At 37.3% G+C, this 20,037-nt stretch overlaps 1 protein-coding gene across 1 annotated transcript in view; it reads left to right on the top strand.

The window, feature by feature from the left end:
* Positions 1–20,037, top strand: part of LOC150090353 (uncharacterized) — a 92,475-nt gene that overhangs the window by 45,528 nt on the left and 26,910 nt on the right. The window contains exons 4-7 of the mRNA XM_090369085.1: positions 3,731–3,785; positions 10,969–11,028; positions 11,114–11,135; positions 11,770–11,879. Coding sequence (XP_090225211.1) covers positions 3,731–3,785; positions 10,969–11,028; positions 11,114–11,135; positions 11,770–11,879 — 247 coding nt within the window. The remainder of the gene's footprint in view (positions 1–3,730; positions 3,786–10,968; positions 11,029–11,113; positions 11,136–11,769; positions 11,880–20,037) is intronic.

Below are 20,037 nucleotides of genomic sequence, written 5' to 3'. Positions count from 1 at the left end.
AAATTATAGGCCACAGAAACCCCACCAATTTAGTCACCCTGTACTTCTAACCAATATTTAGACATTTTAATGTGCATATTAAAGTACAAACAAGAACTATTGAAGTTCTTGCTATCAAACATAGTATTTTAGTATTTATTTCTGCAAATACTTAGTATTGATGCCATGCTAACATTTGAAAATGAAGTGAGCACCTTGATAAGTTTTTCCTCCATAACTTTCTAGAAATGCCAATTTCAGAGTATGCATATTGGCTTTTGTTGCCCATTAATTTGCATTTAAGCAACTACTGCTCTTGTGACTCCCACTTAGCATTAGAATTAGTAGAGGCATTTGATGCAAGAAAGCAAGCTTATGCAGCATCAGCCAAAAAAAACCACTTCACCCCTCTGTTTGTTCAAAATACCTGTCCAGCTGAGCCTTAACCTTATTTAGGCTATCAACTTCCACAACAAGGGATGGAAGTCTGTTCCACCAACCACCTGCTGGCTAAAGGCAAATTTCCACACATCTATCCTACATCTTTCCTCAATTTAAATTTATACCCTCTCAGGTGATTATTCTGAGTGAGAGGAAGAATCCCATCAGCATTGAGCATGCTCAAACCATTCAAGGCTTTATACACCTCTATCAGATCACCTTGCTGGTGCCTAGTCTCCAGACACTAATTTGCAAAACTTAAGCCCTTTCTTTGTAAGAGCACCCCTTTGTTCCATTCACTAATCTTGTTGCCCTTCTCTGTACTCATTCCAGCAGCTCTACATCCTTGAAATTAGGCCTCCAGACTTGTATACAGTACTCTAGGTGTGGCCTGACCATTCCCTTATACAAGGGAATAATCACCTCCTTATCCCTGCTAGAAAAATTCCTATTTATCATTGACAACACACCATGAGCAACTCTTGCAGCCCATCTGCACTGCTCAGAGAACTTCATATCTGCCTGCACAACCACCCCCAGGTCCCTTTCATTCTCTACCACTGTCAGTGTAGTACCACAGAGTTGATATGTTGCTCTGGGATTGCTGTTTCCCATTTGTAGTACTTGACATTGTCAATGTTGAACTTCATTTGCCACCTCTCAGCCCATCTGCTTAACCTTTCCAGATCCTGTTTCAGCAGTGTAGTGTCCTTGACAACCCTGCCTACCTTTGTATAGTCTGTAGACTTTGACATTAAGCTTGATATACCCTAATCAATATCATTTATGAATACAGAAAACAATAATGGACCCAACACTAGTCCCTGAGGGACTCCACTAATAACATTAGTCCACAACAAGCAGTGTCTATTGATTACCACTGTCTTCTCCCCCTCAGCCACCCCTTTATCCACAGCAGCAATTTGCCTCTAATGCCACACTGCTCCAATTTGTGCAGCAGTCTTCCATGTGTAACAGTATCAAAAGCCTTTCTAAGATCCAAGTATATAATATCTAAGTTATTCCCTGCATCCAGTTCCTTTGTGACTGCATCATAGTATCCAATCAAATTGGTCAGGCAAGACTTCCCCTTAACAAAACCATGCTGTGTCTGAGCTATAGCTGAAGTCTTGTCTAAATGATCCTGCAGTGCTTTAACTAGTGCCCCCATTAATTTTCCTGGAACAGAAGTTAAACTCACAGGTCTATAATTACTTGTGTCAGCCTTTTATCCTCCTTTGTGAATTGGGGTGACATTTGCACATCTCCAGTCTGTGGGTACCTTCCCTGAGTGCAAGGAAGCTCTCATAATTTGGCTAAGGGTTTGCTTACTTCCTTTGCTGCCTCCTTTAATATAACTGGATAGATCCCATCCACCCTGGGTGCCTTTCTTGTGTTTATCTTCAACAATTTCTCCTCCACTTTACTCAGTTATTACAAGATTCTCTAGCTTATGCTCGAGTTGAATACACCTCTGGCTTTCCCCATGCTAAATAACTCATGTGTGAATGTCGATGCATAATATTCATTTAGTTTGTTAGTTATATGAGCAGGATTGTCAACAGTTGACATCTATCAAGTGGACCAATCTGATTCATCCCCTTCCTTCTAGAGTTTACATAAGTAAAGAACTCTTTGCTGTTTTTCTTTGCATCCCTTGCCAAAGATTTCTTGTAATCTGCCTTTGCCTGCCTAACCTCCTTTGTAACTTGGTTACAGATCAACTTGTATCTATCATAGGCTTCTGTGTCTTGTGTTAATTTGTATGTATCCCATGCATGTTTCTTCTCAGCCATATGCCTCATCAGTTCATCTGACATCCATTTAGACCTAAACCTTGAACAATATTTCTTAGTTGGTATGTAAAGCCTAGTAGCTTCCAAGATAAATTCTTTGATTGCTTCCCATTTTGCATTTGCTGTTGGTAACATCATCATTTGGTCCCACTGTATAGAATTTAAATACTGTCTCAGTCCATTGTAGTCACCTTTACAAAAGCAAGAACCCTTCCCTTTACCCCTAATGGTAGTTACCTCTTTGAGTAAATCCCACTTCAGTGCACTGTGATCACTGCCACCTAGTGGTTCATTTATCTGCAGATTCTTAATGCATGAAGAATCACTCTTGATAATCAAATCAGGAGTATTCCTCCCTCCTGAACATGATGTAGAAAACAATCATCCAATAAATCCACAAAAGCCTTGCTAGTGTGTGTGACCAGCCCCCAAATTCCAGTCAATATCTGGGAAATTAAAATCTCCCATTGTAAGACTGATTTACTGGCCCACTCTATTTCCCTGTACAATTTCTTGTTATACTCATCAGTCATTAGGCCTATAGCACACTCCTACTCAATTTTGATCTCCCAGTGCTTATGTCACACCAAACTGACTTGACACAGCACTGTCCAGCAATGTCCACTGGCTTCACTTCCTTGGATTTTATGTATTTCTTAACTAATAGCATAACCCCTCCTCCCTTCCTATCCAGTCTATCCTTTCTGTAGACATTGTACTCCCCAAATTCCAGTTCTGCATTCTTTATCTGTGTGACACCATGTCTCTGATATCCCAACAATATCTGCCTTTGATGTTTTGAGCAATACCTCAAATTCATCAAATTTATTTACTAAACTCCTAGCATTGGTGTACATGCACCTATTTCTATTCTTAGCTACCCTAACACAACCTATGGTGTTTACTTGTACCGCAATGACTTCCAGCATTCTCTGAAATATCCTGCATCTTGTTTTTCAGGCTTCTGCTTGTTCCAATAGAAGCAGTGCAAGAATCTCTTTCACCTCTGCCAGTGGCTACTGTTAATCTATTCGTCTTTGTCTCCCCCCAAGCTAGCAGTTTTCCAACCCACCTAACACTGCCTCGATAGCATCAGCAAATATTCTTGCACCCATTCTATTTAAGTGTATCCCATCCCTGTAGAAGCAATCCCTCCTGTTAACAAGTTCAGTCCAGGCTGAAAAAAATTCTACCCCTTGAGCCTTGCACAATCTTTCCAGGGCCAAATTGATCAACAAGGCTCTCATCATATACTCCCTTCTATCGTGTCTGGGCAGAATTGCAGACACTTTCAATTTCAACACTTTGATTTCAGTCAACTAAAAATCTTGTAGCCTTGCTTAACTTGATTATTCAAGTTAATTGAAAAAATGAAACAGGTTTGCTTATCTATAATTTAGATAAATAGTAATGGTACTTCATATGAAGCTTATGACAGCCATAGTTTAAGTTTTAAACACTTTCTCCACTTCACATTGAAGCTTTATATAGTCAAGAAACTGTTCTATTTTTAGATATGGATTTGTGACATTTGAAACAGAAGAGGAGGCTCAAAGGATCCAGAAAGAAGTATAAATTTGAAAATATTAAAAGAATCTTTCTAATCTAAACTAAATAGAATTATGGATTTCCTGGCTAACAATTTTTTAAATCTGGCATATTTAAGTACATTAAAAATTAAAAGATTACTTAAAATTATCACTTTACTCTTCCTCTTATTGTTAGATATTAGCATTAGTAGAGGCATATGATGCAAGTTTATGCAGCATCAGCCAAAAAATAAATAAAAACACTTCCACTTCCCCCTCCATTCATTCAAAATACCTGTCCAGCTAAGCCTTAAATTTATTTAGGCTATCAACTTTTACAACAAGGGATGGAAGTCTTCCTCCAAATAACTACCCACTGGTTAAAGGCTAATTTCTGCAGCAATCTATCCCATATTTGTCTTTCCTCAATCTGAATTTGTCCTCAGGTGATTATTCAGAGGAAGAATCCCATCAGCATTGAGCATGCTCAAATCATTCAAGGCTTTATACACCTATCACCTTGCTGGTGCCTAGTCTCCAGATGCTGTAATTTGCAGAACTTAAGCCTTTGTTCGTAAGAGCAACCTTTTGTTCTATTCACTAATCTTGTTGCCCTTCTCTGTACTTGTTCCAGCAGCTTCTCATCCTTTTGAAATGAGGCCTCCAGACCTGTATACAGGACTCGAGGTGTGGCCTGACCATTGCCTTATACAAGGGAATCACCTTATCCTACTAGAAAAATTCCTGTATATCATTGATAAGACACCATGAGCTACTCTTGCAGCCCATCTGCACTGCTCAGGGAACTTCATATCTAACTGCACAATTACCCCAGGTCCTCTTCATTCTCTACCACTGTGAGTGTAGTACCACAGAGTTGATACATTGCTCTGGGGTTACTGTTTCCCATATGTAGTACTCTACATTTGTCAATATTAAACTTCATTTGCCACCTCTCAGCCCATCTGCTCCATCTTTCCAGATCCTGTTGCAGCAGCATAGACTCAGTATTGTCCTTAACAACCCTGCCAACTTTTGTATTGTCTGCAAACTTGGACATTAAGCTTGATATGCCATCATCAATATTATTTATAAATACAGAAAACAATGGACCCAACAGTGAACCCTAAGGGACTCCACTAATAACATTAGTCCACAATGAGTAGTGTCCATTGATTACCACTGTCTTTTTCCCCCCTCAACCACCCCTTTATTCATAGCAGCAATTTGCCTCCAATGCCACACTGCTCCAATTTGTGTAGCAGTCTTCCATGTGCAACAGTATCAAAAGTCTTTCTAAGATCCAAATATATAATATCAAAGTTATTCCCTGCATCCAGTTCTTTTGTGACTGCATCATAGTATCCAATCAAATTGGTCAGGCAAGACTTCCCCTTAACAAAACCATGCTATGTCTGAGCTATAACTGAAGTCTTGTCTAAATGATCCTGCAGTGTTTCTTTAACCAGTGCCTCAATTTGTGTTTCAGGAAAATTAATAATCTTCAAGTCTATAATTACTTGTGTCAGCCTTTGTGAATTGGGGTCACATTTGCACATCTCCAGTCTATGGGTACCTCCCTGAGTCCAAGGAAGCTCTCATAATTATGGCTAAGGGTTTGCTTACTTCCTTTGCTGCCTCCTTTAATATAACAGAATAGATCCCATCCACCCCAGGTGCCTTTCTTGTGTTTATCTTGATTTTACTCCATTTTACTCAATTATAACAAGATTATCTAGTTTACTGCCAGAGTTGAATACACCTCTGGCATTTCCCTAGCTAAATAATTCATGTGTGAATGTCTATGCAAAATATTCATTTAGTTTGTTAGCTACCTAAGCAGGATCATCAACAGTTGAACCATCAATATCTAGTGGACCAATCTGATTCATCCCCTTCCTTCTAGAGTTTACATAAGAAAAGAACTCTTTGCTGGTTTTCTTTGCATCCTTTGCAAAAGATTTCTCACCTGACTTTGCCTGCCTAATCTCCTTTGTAACTTGTTTACAGATCAACTTATATCTATCATAGGCTTCTGTCACATGTTAATTTATATGTATACCATGCATTTTTCTTCTCTGCCATATGTCTCATTAGTTCATCTGACATCCAATTAGGCCTAAACCTTGAACAATATTTCTTAGTTGGTATGTAAAGCCTAGTAGCTTCCAGGAGAAGTTCTTTGAATGCTTTCCATTTTGAATTTGCTGTTGGTAACATCAGTTGGACCCATTGTATAGAGTTTAAATACTGTCTCAGACCATCGTAGTTGCCTTTATGAAAGCAATAACCCTTCCCTTTACCCCTGATGGTAGTTACCTCTTTGGGTAAATCCCACTTCAGCACACTGCCACCTAGTGGTTCCTCTATGTGCAGATTCTTAATGCATGAAGAATCACTACTGATAATCAAATCAAGAGTATTACTCCCTCTAGTTACCTCCCAAACATGCTGATGTAGAAAACAATCATCCAATAAATCCACAAAAGCCTTGCTAGTGTATGAGTGACCAACCCACAAATTCCATTTAATATCTCTGAAATTAAAATCCCCCATTATAAGACATTTACTGGCCCACTATTTTCCTGTACAGTTTCTTATACTCATTAGGCGTATAGAACACTCCTACTCAATTTTGATCTAATGCTTATGTCACACCAAACTGACTTGACACTGCACTGTCCAGCAATGTTGACTGGCTTCACTTCCTTGGTTTTTATGTGTTTCTTAATTGATAGCATAACCCCTCCTCCCTTCCTATCCTTTCTGTAGACATTGTACTCCCCAAATTCCAGTTCTGCATTCCTTATATCTGTGTGACACCACATCTCTGATATCCCAACAATATCTGCCTTTGATGCTTTGAGCAATACCTCAAATTTATTTACCAAACTCCTAGCATTGGTGTACACAGAGGTATACATGCACCTGTTCTTTTTCTTAGCTACCCTAACACAACCCATGTGTTTACTTGTACAGTAATACCCCGACTTACGCGAACTCTGAGTTACGCGGTTCTTGATTTTTTTCGTTTGGCAACGCTGCCGCCCACTATCTTCAAGGTCGTTTTTCATATGTTATCAATATACGGTGCGATGGCGGAGAATGAGAGCGAAAGATGAACAAAATTCAACTTTGCTGCTTTTATGTTTTTTATATCAGTGAAGGGGAAACACATTTCACCATAATAACGTAAAAACCAACACAATTCCAGCTATCGGTATAATCGCAAATGCAATTAGATCGAGTTTACTACCAGTTTATAACATTTCACTAGCAGAAACGCAACTGGATTTTTATTGTTTTATGGAAATGTGAGGTGTTAATAGTGTATCTCTGCCTTTATGGTGTTGTTTATTCAGTTGCTACATGCACACAGCTTTGTTTATGCGTATCAAGCGTGCCTCCTCGTTTTGTAATTGCACTTTATTCCCTAAAAATGAGTAAAATACTTAATTAAAAAGTGAAAAGGAATCGTCCTGGTGAAGACACTGCAGATTCAGAGAGAAAAAGAAAAGCAATTATCGATAAACAGAGGCGGACTGGGTCAAAAATTCTTACCCAGGAAAATTTATAGTGGCCTCATACTATGGTTTATGGCCAAAATCACACTGGCCCACCGGGGTTTCCCCGGTAAGGCTTATGGCCAGTCCACCTCTGTCGATAGAGAAAAAATATGAAATTGTGAAACGCTTTGAGCAAAATGAAAGACCATGTGATATTGCACGTGCTACAGGCCTAAATGAAGCAACAGCGAAAAGCACATGACAATTGCAAACTTGACAGGTTGAAAATTGAAAAGAGCTCAATTGTAAAGGGCTTAAAAATTTAGAAAACAGACTCCAACGAAGAACGTGTTATAGCTACAAAGCAAGGAATAAAAAAATTATTAGCTTGCTACGAAGAAATTCTGCGTGAAAAAAAGAACGCGCTGTGTCATCAGACGAATTTGTTAATTTTATGAAGCCATCGACATCGAAATAACTTTTTTACGTAAGTCATTTGTTTTTTTAATACATTTTGTATTAATATATGTATAAAGAACTGCAATTTTATTAATATTTTTCTTCTAAACTAGTGTTTTTGTTAGTCCTTGGTCCCAATTAAGCAAAATTTGCATGTATTTATATGCAAAGTTGTACCCCGACTTATGTGATTTTCGTCGGACCCACCTATCGCGTAACTTCGGGGTATTACTGTACTGCAATGACTCCCAGCAGTCTCTGAAATATCCTGCATCTTGTTTTCTGGGCTTCTGCTCATTCCCATAGAAGCAGTGCAAGAATCATTTTCACCTCTGCCAGTGGCTACTGTTAATCTATTAGTCCTTCTGTCCCCCAAGCTAGCAGTTTTCCAACCCACCTAACACTGCCTCAACAGCATCAGCAAATATTCTTGCACCCTTTCTATTTAAGTGTATCCCATTCCTGTAGAAGCTGTCTCTCCTGTTAACAAGTACAGACCAGGCTGAAAAAATTCTACCCCTTGAGCCTTGCACAATCTTTCCAGGGCCAAATTGATTGACAAGGCTCATTATATACTCCCTCCTATCATGTCTAGGCAGAATTGCAGACACTTTCAAATTCAACCCTAATTCACAGCTTTTTTTCAACAGTGATCTGTACTTGTTAAGTAATTCTGCTGGTCTACTCTTAATATCATTAGTGTCAATGTGTACAACTATATCACCTTTTGTGCCCTTAAAAGATATCTGCTCTACAACATCAACCTTTGTCCCTGGCAGACATACCCTGGTCCTGTTCCATCTATCCTTTTCACAAAACATATTCCCCATTTCCCTGACAATAGTCACCACCAACAACTACTAGTTCCTGTGGGACCAGCACATTCTGCCTTGGGGTTTGCCACTGTGTTACATAATGATTAAGTGCAAGCTCTGGCATTGATGTGGGCAGCTGAGATCTTGATGGGCCCTCCCTTTAAATCCTTCAAGGGCATCTGCCTTGTCCTTCAAGCTCTCATATAGCCTCATAACAACACTGAGTTGCCTGATTTTGCTACACTCCTTGCATCCCTCACACAGACATCCCCTGTGGAAATATCATGTCCTGTACCTGATTGCTCCACCAACATCATGCAAGCAGTGCATTTTAAAAGGCTGATTCAGAGTGAACTGCCCCATTAGCTTGAGCCTTTTGCTTTGCTGCTCTAGTCTGAGTCATGATTTTGATTTAATTTCAATAATTTAAATTTCAATACAAAATTATATCCCTAAACTTGTATCCCAACACAGTTATAATGCTATATATATATTTTTTAGTATCAAATATTGAGTTCTATTTATAATTTCCATATCAAGTTATGTATTATGTTTTGTAATCTAAGTCATGTGTTTAGTTAAAAGTTCAATTTAATTGATAACAAAGTTTAACAAAATTAGATTTTGCTGATTAATTGAATATTATATACTATACAAATGCTATCTAATTCAGGATATACGTATTGTATAACAATGGTGCAAGTTAAGAACGGTAAATCTACGCACACTTAAGTATTTAACTTCCAAATCTCACTGTCAATTCAGAATAAACTAACGATCCTGACTAAGTCTAAGCTACTTATAGAAAATAATTTGTATCAATTGGTAAATAAAGCACCTAAATATGGCTAAAAAACTTCTTGTTCAGCGGAGTGCAACTCATAACACGTGGAGTTGATACTCTTATCAATACTTTTATGCAATTACAAGGCCCCAAGTAAAGAATAAATACACCAGATTAATCAGAAAATCACAAAATAATGCTATACTACTAAATTTAAATCAAGTTTTTGAAAAACAATTTCAAATCAATAAGAAAATCCACTTAGTGGCTTTTGAACAAGTCTGGCTCCCACTACTTATTAGAATGAGAGTAGGCTAGCCATCTTTTTGTGGTACAACAAATAGCTATTGAGTAACTTGGCCATTTTTTGAAAGTCCAATTTCTCATGTCATTGGCTGGACTTAACTCTGGTCTTTCCTATCATGTGTGGGAGAACGGTTATCAATTTTGTTACCTGTGCATATAGCACAATGGATATAATCTCCATTCACCATGTAATCTACCAAAAGTTGTATGCAAAAACTGGACATTCATTTAATGGGGACTAGTTACTATAAAACAAAATCAATTTGTGTGAAAAGACTAGCACTCTACATTCAAAGCTCCTCTAGATTTTTTTTTTCAAACCATAGGTTAGGTGGCTGAACAGTTGTGAATAGTCTTCTAGGACTATTCCTAGAAATATTCTTAAAATTAACTATTTGAGTATAGTCTTTCTAATACACTATACAGAAACAAAGCATTTATACCAAAAATTACTATTGATTTCAATCATTAAATTGAAATTTTTAGCAATATGGTTGATGTACATAATGGTGTACAATGATTTTGGGAGATTGCCTAAAATTCAGTGATTAGTTTTTTTTGCACTTATAAAGTGGAAATTCTTGTTGAATTTGTTACTTTTAGCAGTTAATGAGAAACTGCTATGCATGAAAGGTGAATTTCAATTGGAGGCATCCTTGGAAAATGATCAATTCAAAATCAATAGGCATGGAGTTTTTTGGCCTTTAGCTACTTTAGTGAATGCAGCTTTGAAAGGGAAATGATTCTTTGGCTCATAAATTTTTGTATTAATGCCATCAGAACAAAGCACTCACTTAAACATTTTAGTGACAGTATTTAAATTACAATGTCAGCTTACACACCAGAATTCTACAAATTGTAGAAAATAGTCTTATTATTAATTCAATACATTCATGCTGCTAATACTACTTTATTGTAGTACACAAATGCTTATTTTCAAAAATAAGCTTTCATTTAAAAATGAAATTAAAGTATTTTACTTTAAAATTTTAGTTTCCATTTACCAAGTCAACTTCTTGAGTACCTTATTTGCTAGCATAAAACTTTATTACTGTCAACTGCAATTATCTACTTTCTAATTATATAACAATTTCACAAATAAAGGTTCATTTTCAGTAATGAAAGTAGATCTAAGGTGCTATAAGGTTGGAGACTAGGGTTAGAGAATCCTATATAATTGATTGCCAAGACAAGATGCTCAGACAGCTGTCTTGACTTTAAACTTGTAGCCTGCCAGCAGCCTATATAAGAACTATGGGCAATATGATGCTTGGTGGAAATTAGAATTTGGGCTTTATTATTTTATTTTCATTTCTAAACAGCAAATTTAGTCTACCCAATATCTAATTTTAGGTTGATGGTATTGTTCTCAGAGAAAGAAAATTAAATATTGCTCCAGCAATAAAGAAACAAGTAAGTAGTACTTATTTCAAGCTTTGAATTTATTGGTTTTGGTTTTATTCAGTTTTTAGCACTGACTTCTATTTTTTTCTTTCAGCCACCCTTTGCCAGAGTTTTAGGTATGTTTTCTTTCATTATATAATTTCTCATTATTTTGAACCACTTTTCTACAAAAATTAATTTCAACTAAATTAAACTAGTATTGCTTAAACTTTAGAATTAATATTTGCTATAGTTAATTATTGTCATTAACAATTAAGGTTAATTCTAATATCCAATTCTAGTAATATTGGAGTTCCATGAAAACTTGCTTCATATGGTTTGCTTCTAGTTACATTAAGGTTATGTTTTTGGCCAAATATTAAGAGGTGATCAAAATACATGTCTAGTGGAACTAGTTAGCTAACTCCACTTAGTGATAATTTCTGACTGTTAATATGGAAGGTTAGAAATGCAACCATGCTGGTCTTAGAGGGTCGGCAAACTATAGTATAACCAAGAAATGTATAAAAACACTGGCAAAATCTTGATACCAGAAACCTAATCCCACTTTCATGGTAGGGTGGCTTTGTAGTTGGGTTCTTGAGTATTAACACAGCTAGTAAACTTGAGTATCTTGATGTGTATTATTAACTAATTGTGTATTATCAGTTGAATTAAAACTTAAGTTTTAATAGTACTTTATTCATTACTAGATTTTCAGTATTTTAGCCATACAAAAAGAGCAGTATTGAAATTTTACTTTTACTTCAGATGCAGCACATGTAGTGCCAAATGGGACAGTTCTTTATCCTGCTACAGTTCCTGTGGCTTACAATACCTCTGCTGTAGTGAGTGGAACAGAAAATATGTATTCATCTCAAGTAAGTTTTCCTGAAATGTTAAATTGATGTGGGTTTTCATACAGTCTTTAGAAATCCTAATTCCTATAATATTTTTAGGGGCAGGCTGTCCCCAGGGTGCACTGCACCTGGGCATCAATGTCCAAGGTTTACCTGAAACTTTAATATTTAAAGAAAACAAAGGGTGCCAAATTACAATTGGCACTTGGGTGCCACATTCCCTAGAAATGCCCCAGAGTGTTTTGTTAAACACTACAGCAGCTATATTCATTATCATAGCAATAGATGAGCCAAAAGTTTCTAGACTAGGAACAAAACTTATTTGCAGCTTGCATTTCTTAAATGTTGATATTGTTCCCTTCAAAGTAGCCCCTCTGGTGTTTTTTTGTAATCAATCCAGTACTTCTCCCACTGAAGCATCTCTACAACAATTTTCTTTAATTCAGCTTTTATCTCTGTACTGAATTTTCCTTTTAATGGGATTTTCCACTTTGAAGAAGTTGAGGTGCTAAGTTGGGAGAATAGGGAGGGTAAGACCACTTTCTTGGCTAAAAACTGCTGAACTGAAATCTGACTGGCAAATTCTAATGATATAGAACTCAATCCTGAGTGCCATTTGTTTGTACAATTTTCTTCCAACATTGAAGTTAGGCCTGGCAATGAACAATTTCCTCAGTCAAAGAAAACCAGCATGCATGCCCTTGATGGTTAATTCATGTCTCTTTTGGACATGGAGGCAAATCCTACTGGAAGGACAATTGCTTTTTTGAATTGTAATCCCTTAGCAGCCTATGCTTGCAGATCCCTTCATTTTTTGCCTTGCTTATCACTTGTGCAAACAAAGCACAAACTTTGCAGTAATCTACATGTTTAAATTTTCAATTAGTGTTGGCATATACCATATAGGCCTAGAATATCAATTGCTAATTGTATTCTGCCTTAATGGATGACTTGATGCCTTTTTTTCAACACTTTCATCCTCCCAATGTGATAATGGATAACTTGCTCTGAAGTTTATCTGCTTGGAAATGTGAATATCTTTTGACAATTTTTTTTCTCTGAAACATTGTCAAGTTTGACAATGTTCTATAACATTTACAAAAATTAAGCAACTCAAACAGTTAGTTGCACAAAATCACAACATCCTATTGGTGCAAAACTCTCCACACTAACTCAGCAGAATTAGTTTAGCAGTATCTGACAGTATACTGCTATCTGTGGTTAGTGCTCCAGCCAGTCTGGAAACTTGACTTGCATTTCTTATCTAGTATGCTATGTATAATGCAGTGGAGTAATGTTTCATTGCATTCTACAAAGGGTACTAGGAAAGTTTTTTGCAATATGATGCAACAATGAATCACAGGAAGCTGCATGTTGAGACATGTGCATAGTAGCCGCCGCACCAAGTCGATGGGCTCAGTTATTCATTAGTAGTGAGAGTGTAAAGTGCTTGCGATGGCATCGTGGTCACGAAATGAGATAAGGACAGTTTTGCAGTATAATTTCGTGCGTGGTTTAACCATAGACCAGTGCTTAAAAGAAATGACTCTTGCACTAGATGATGATTGTCCACATCGTACAACAATATTCAGGTGGTATAGAGAATTCCAAAGGGGAAATTTCACTCTGGAGGATTCTGAGAGGCCAGGAAGGCCACAAATGTCAGTTACGGAGGAAAACATTACTGCTGTGAGGAAAGTGCTTGACGAAAACAGGCAAGTGACCTACCAACAGATAGAGGATACTTTGGGCCTAAATGCACCAGCAATTCGTTAGATTCTGCAAGATCATTTGCACGTGAAGAAACTTTGTTCTCTCTGGGTGCCGCATCAACTGACTGAAGAGCAGATGACACGACATGTGACTTGGTGCCGGGAGATGTTAAAGTTTGATAAGGGACAATCTCAGTATGCGAACAACATCGTGACAGGTGATGAGACTTGGCTGTACTATTACAATCTGCCGACCAAGGCTCAAAACAAAGTTTGGGTCTTTGATGATGACACACCCGTAATTGTCAGAAAATCCTGATCTGTAAAGAAGAAAATGATAGCTGTATTTTTCAAATCGAGTGGAATTGTGGAACGTGTCGTTTTGGACACGCAGAAGACAGTCACAGCTAAGTGGTATACTGAACAATGCCTGCCTAAAGTCATTGGATCTATGAAGAACCTGCGGCCAAAGTCAAGAATGGATACCTGGTACCTCCATCACAATAATGCTGCAGCTCACTGCGCCAAAGCCTGCACAGAATATTTGACCACGACAGGACTGAAACTTCTCGAGTATCCTCCCTACAGTCCAGACCTTGCTCCCTGCAACTTCACTGTTCCCACATGTGAAAATGAAGCTAAAAGGGAGGTGGTTTTCCAGTGATGAGGACCTTCTACAGGCTTGGGACAACGAGTGTGCTTTACTCCCTAGTGAAACTTGTCAGAACTGGTGTAAAGATTGGTTTTGGAGGATGGAGAGGTGTATTGAATGTAGAGGAAATTACTTTGAAAAAATTAAATAAACAAAGCTGTATTGCAAAACTTTCCTAGTACCCTTTGTATATAGCCAGTGGTGGATAGGGGCACATGCCTCCCAATTTGTATTTTCAGAAAATACCAATCATTTAAATTTCCTTTTTCAGCTACAAATTTTTTCATTGTTAACATAGGATTTTATCTATTTTTGCATTATGGCTCAGCAATTTTCAACTGACTACAGTTAGCAACACTGCTAATGATTGCCATTCTAGTGCACAAAATGGTGCCTTCCTGTCACAAATGGTATCCCTCCTGTCACTTTTCTGGATCTGCCACTTTATACAGCAATGGTCTGCTTCTATAGTTTAGAGTTTTTTTTTATATTAAGTTTCTGTCAAGATGACTTGTTTTGTCACATGAACTAGTTCATAAAGTTGCATCTTTTTTTCATCCTATAAATAATTATTCTACAAATAGGCTTCATGGTTTTAATTGCTTTGATATTCTAAAAATCTTATGCAGTTATACCTTAGCAGGGCTTGTATTTTTATCACCAAGATAATTCTTGATGCTTTATCTGCTTTTAGTTCTCATTTAAAACTTACTGAATCAATACAGCTTTTACCAGGTATAATCTTTTCAGAAAAGCTTTAGTGTGCTTGTTTTCACTTATTTGATTTTGGATTAACCCAAAGGTATGTTGCCTTTCAAGAAATTAAACTGGGGCTTAAATACTTTGGTGTCCACCTTAACATTGCAGCCTACCCTCTTGTGTCTGGTTGCATGGCAGGATTGCTATAAGCACCTAGTTCCCAGAAGGTAACTATGACTATCAGGGAGTGGAACTCCTGGAATAAACTTGATAATTTCTGCCAGGAGCAGAAATTGGTGATATTGTAGAAAATGCACTATTTTTAATAGTGCAAAAGGCCTTGCTTTACTAACAAATAAGGCCTCAGGTTACCTTGTGCTTAAGCATGAGGTGGTGTTGAGAGTTAAGGCAGAATTTCAATGGATCTGAAATCTTTCCAAGTCATAGGGAATTGAGCCTGGTCATAATTTAGTTCTGTCCCAGTTAATTCATGTGAGTAATACTAAAGCTGAGTTCAGCTGTGGAACTATAGCTGGTAAGCCTATTTTTACTGCAAATTCCTGGTTGAGTGTTCAAATACTGCACCATATTGATAAATTGTGCATCAATTTTTGTACAAATTGATTTTTAAATTAATTTCAATAATTTGTAGTACAAATTGTAAATATTGCAATATCCTTAGTATGTTTAACAATAACCTTATCAAGAAGCATAAGGGACTTAAATACTTTGATATACTATGTTTTGGAGGGAACTAGCATAATCTGTCTAGCAGGATAGCATATTAGACTACTTGTCTAAAAGTGACTTTTAGCATCTTTCATTTTAAGAAAAGTCAAAACAGTTAACTAAAACTTCATATTTAGACCAACTTTGTTGAAGAAAATTAGATTTGACAGTTCTGTCTGCTTTATGTTCATGTGAACAATATTGTAATTAGTTACACTATAGCTGATAGGTTTGGCTAGATTCTGAAAGTATCAGAATATCAAATATAAAAGTATCTAAATAGCAAATATGCAAGAAAGCAAGCTTATATAGAATCAGCTGAAAAACAATGCCTCATTTCTCCTGTTTATCCCTCCAATAATTTTTATAGTTCTTTGAATTTAAGTTAACCTCCACAATAAGTTTGTTCCAGCAATCAACTGCCTGCTGCTAAAGGCAAACTTCCTCATCTATTCTGCAAACATTCTTCCTCAATTTGAATTTGTTCCCCCTCGTGTATGTTCTGAGCAAGAATTGCTCAATCCATTCAGATAGTACAATATAGAAAGCTTATTAAAGCTGACTCAGTTCAAATTATCTGTGCTTTCCTTTCAGTAACTTTAACTTCTGTTTTTGCAAAGGGGTATTTACCCAATTTTTAATGAAAAATGCAAATTCTCTAAGAGGAGTTACTCCTGTCCACAAATCTTGCTCAGTTTAGTGCTTAAAAGGGAATTTAGCTTTATCTTATGTGCAAAATGTATATGGAACTTACTACAAAATTAATTCATAGGAATATCCTTGGAATTCAGGTAGGCAAGTCTTGGCTACCTGGAACCAAATGACCAGTATCTGAAGTTCTAATCTCAATATTGGAATTCTGAATCTTAATTTCATTTAAATCTTATCCAATTAGGCACTGTTAATGCAAATGTGTCATGTTTATATGTAATAAATTAACCATAGTTAATTATAATGGCACTTATCTCATTATGAATGCCTTGGCAAAAATTTGCCTCTACAGTTATACAAGCAAGTAATGCTGCCCAAGGTAACTTATGCTCAGTAAATACCACCACCCAGACACCTCTTCCAGGGCTATTTGGTCCTTCATCAATAGGTGGGTAGGTACTTGTTGGTATAACTATCAACTCAGTTATGAAAATACCTTCAATATGAGATGCCAAATGGTGTCTAGTAGTCTTAAGACTTAATAAATTTGGGGCTAAAAGCCCCATACTATGCAAAAACAGGCATATAGTTAGTGCAAAGGCATGCCTATGATAATTTAATCAACATTAATTATTTCAAGTATAACCAGACAAATTATTGAAAGGATTTTCATTGGTATAATGAAACTATACCATTATAAACTTTGGTTAACTGTATGAAGATATGATGCATTTGCACTAAAGTCTACATTTTCTGAGGCTTTTAACCCTGACTTAAGTCCTCATAAGCCTTTAAATATCTGTGTGCAAGTCTGTAAGTGTAGGTATGCATGAACAAATCTTAAACTGCCCAGAACTTTTCTTTTACCAGTTTATCTAAATGTGCTTCAATCGCTTATATCAATTATACTTGGCCAGAAATTTAAATGACTAAATATATTTAAATCAATGGTATGGATTAGGCAAACTTTTTCCAGTAAAGTTTAAATCCTTTAAAAACAAGGCAAACTTATCTTCAGTATCTATAATAAAATTGTATACACCCTTTACATCTAGCAGTAAAGGAGACTGTTCTCTTAACAGTCGGATTAGAATTTTTCTGACTTAACCACTCTAATAGCATAAATTCTTCTATAGCCATTTAATGACTAGTCTGAATTGCTTAGTTTATAAATTGTGTAGACAATCCAGGTAAAATGAGATTGCTTAAGTTCTAGCAGCAGATATGTATGTAGTCTGGCACTCAACTCTTAAATAAATCCTTTAGAAACTAAAATTCCAATATGATGGCTTCCAGTTTAAACAATGGAATCAAATCACCAAAACTTAAACCTTTATCCTTGTGGTGAAAGCTTAGCCAGGCCACCAGTGGAAAGACTACTGTAATTGGAGTGTGATAACTAGGGAAAGGCCACCATTCCATTTTTGTGGAACTACTTGATCAGTGTCAACTGATATACTAAGTGCATTATGTATGCACTCAATCTATAGTTGCCTACATCTTTTAGGTGCTCTGGACAAGCATTCTCTCTAATGCTTCCTTATTGACTAACACAACATTAAACTAGTCATGGTGTGCCAATCATGACTTCCAGTATCACCGAGTGACCTCAGTGGTTTTGCATTAGTATAGGCATATGATGCAAGCTTTATATAGCATCAGCCAAAAAACCATCCCATTTCACCCATCCATTCACTCCAAGTTTGTCTAGTTCTGCCTAGAATTTAAGCTGTCAACTTCAAAGGATCAGTTTGCAATCAACCACCTAACTAAATTTCTGCACATCTATTCTACAACTGTCTTTACTGAATTTCACAAGGAAATCAGGCAACAACTCAGCGTTGTTATGGGCCTTTATGAGACCTTGAAGGACAGGGTGGATGCCCTCTAAGGAAATAAATTGAGGGCCCCATCAAGCTCTCAGCTGCCCACATCAATGCCAGAGCTTGCACTTGGTCATCAGGCAACACAGGGGCAGCCCCCTAGGCAGAATGCGCTAGTCCCACAGGAACTAGTAGTTGTTGGTGACTCTTGTCAGGGAAATGGGGAACATGCTTTGTAAAAAGGATAGGTGGAATAGGACCAGGGTATGTCTGCCAGGGGCAAAGGTTGATGACGTTGTAGAGCAGATATCATCTTTTAAGGGCACAAAAGGTGATATAGTTGTACACGTTGGCACTAATGATATTAAGAGTAGGAGACCAACGGAATTACTTAGCAAGTACAGGTCACTGTTGAAAAAAAGCCATGAATTAGGGTTGAACTTGAAAGTGTCTGCAATTCTGCCCAGACATGATAGGAGGGAGTATATGATGAGAGCCTTGTCGATCAATTTGGCCCTGGAGGGATTGTGCAAGGCTCAAGGGGTAGAATTTTTTTCAGCCTGGACTGTACTTAACAGGAGAGATTGCTTCTACAGGGATGGGATACACTTAAATAGAAAGGGTGCAAGAATTTTTGCTGATGCTGTAGAGGCAGTGTTAGGTGGGTCGGAAAACTGCTAGTTGGGGGATACAAGGACTAATAGATTAACAGTAGCCACTGGCAGAGGTGGAAGTGATTCTTGCACTGCTTCTATTCAAATGAGCAGAAGTCTGAAAAACAAGATGCAGGATATTTCAGAGACTGCTGGTAGTCATTGTGTTACAAGTAAACACATGGGTTGTGTTAGGGTAGCTAAGAATAGAAACAGGTGCATGTATACCTGCGTGTACACCAATGCTAGGAGTTTGGTAAATAAATTTGATGAATTTGAGGTATTGCTCAAAACATCAAAGGCAGATATTGTTGGGATATCAGACGTGGTGTCACACAGATATAAGGGATGCAGAACTGCAATTTGGGGAATACTATGTGTATAGAAAGGATAGACAGGACAGGAGGGGAGGAGGGGTTATGCTATTAATTAAGAAATGCAAAGTCAAAGGAGGTGAAGCCAGTTGACATCGATGGACAGGGCAGTGTAGAGTCAGTTTGGTGTGACATAAGCATAGGGAAATCAAAATTGAGAGTAGGAGTGTGCTATAGGCCTAATGACTCTGAGTATAATAATATATTGTACAGGGAAATAGTGGGCCAGTAAATCGGAGTCTTATAATGGGGATTTTAATTTCCCAGATATTGACTGGAATTTGTGGGTTGGTCACTCGCACACTAGCAAGGCTTTTGTGGATTTATTGGATGATTGTTTTCTACATCAGCATGTTCGTGAGGCAACAAGAGGGAGCAATACTCTTGATCTGATTATCAGTAGTGATTCTTCATGCATTAAGAACCTGCAGATAAAGGAACCACTAGGTGGCAGTGATCAGTGTGTTGAAGTGGGATTTACTCAAGGAGGTAACTACCATCAGAGGTAAAGGGAAGGGTTTTTGTTTTCGTAAAGGCGACTATGATGGTCTGAGACAGAATTTAAATTCTATACAGTGGGACCAACTGATGATGTTACCAACAGCAAACTCAAAATGGGAAGCATTCAAGGAACTAATCTTGGTGGCTACCAGGCTTTACATACCAACTAAGAAATATTGTTCAAGGTTTAGGCCTAAATGGTTGTCAGATGGACTAATGAGACATGTGGCAGAGAAGAAAAATGCATGGGATACATACAAATTAATGGGTGACATGGAAGCCTATGATAGATATAAGTTGGTCTGTAACCAAGTCACAAAGGAGATTAGGCAGGCAAAGGCAGACTACGAAAAATCCTTGGCAAAGGATGCAAAGAAAAACAAAG

This window comes from Mastigoproctus giganteus, chromosome 2 (assembly GCF_048544385.1).
Source record: "Mastigoproctus giganteus isolate SK-2022 chromosome 2, ASM4854438v1, whole genome shotgun sequence".
In the NCBI taxonomy this organism is placed as follows: Eukaryota; Metazoa; Arthropoda; class Arachnida; order Uropygi; family Thelyphonidae; genus Mastigoproctus; species Mastigoproctus giganteus.
This window is presented reverse-complemented; position numbering and strand designations above follow the sequence as displayed.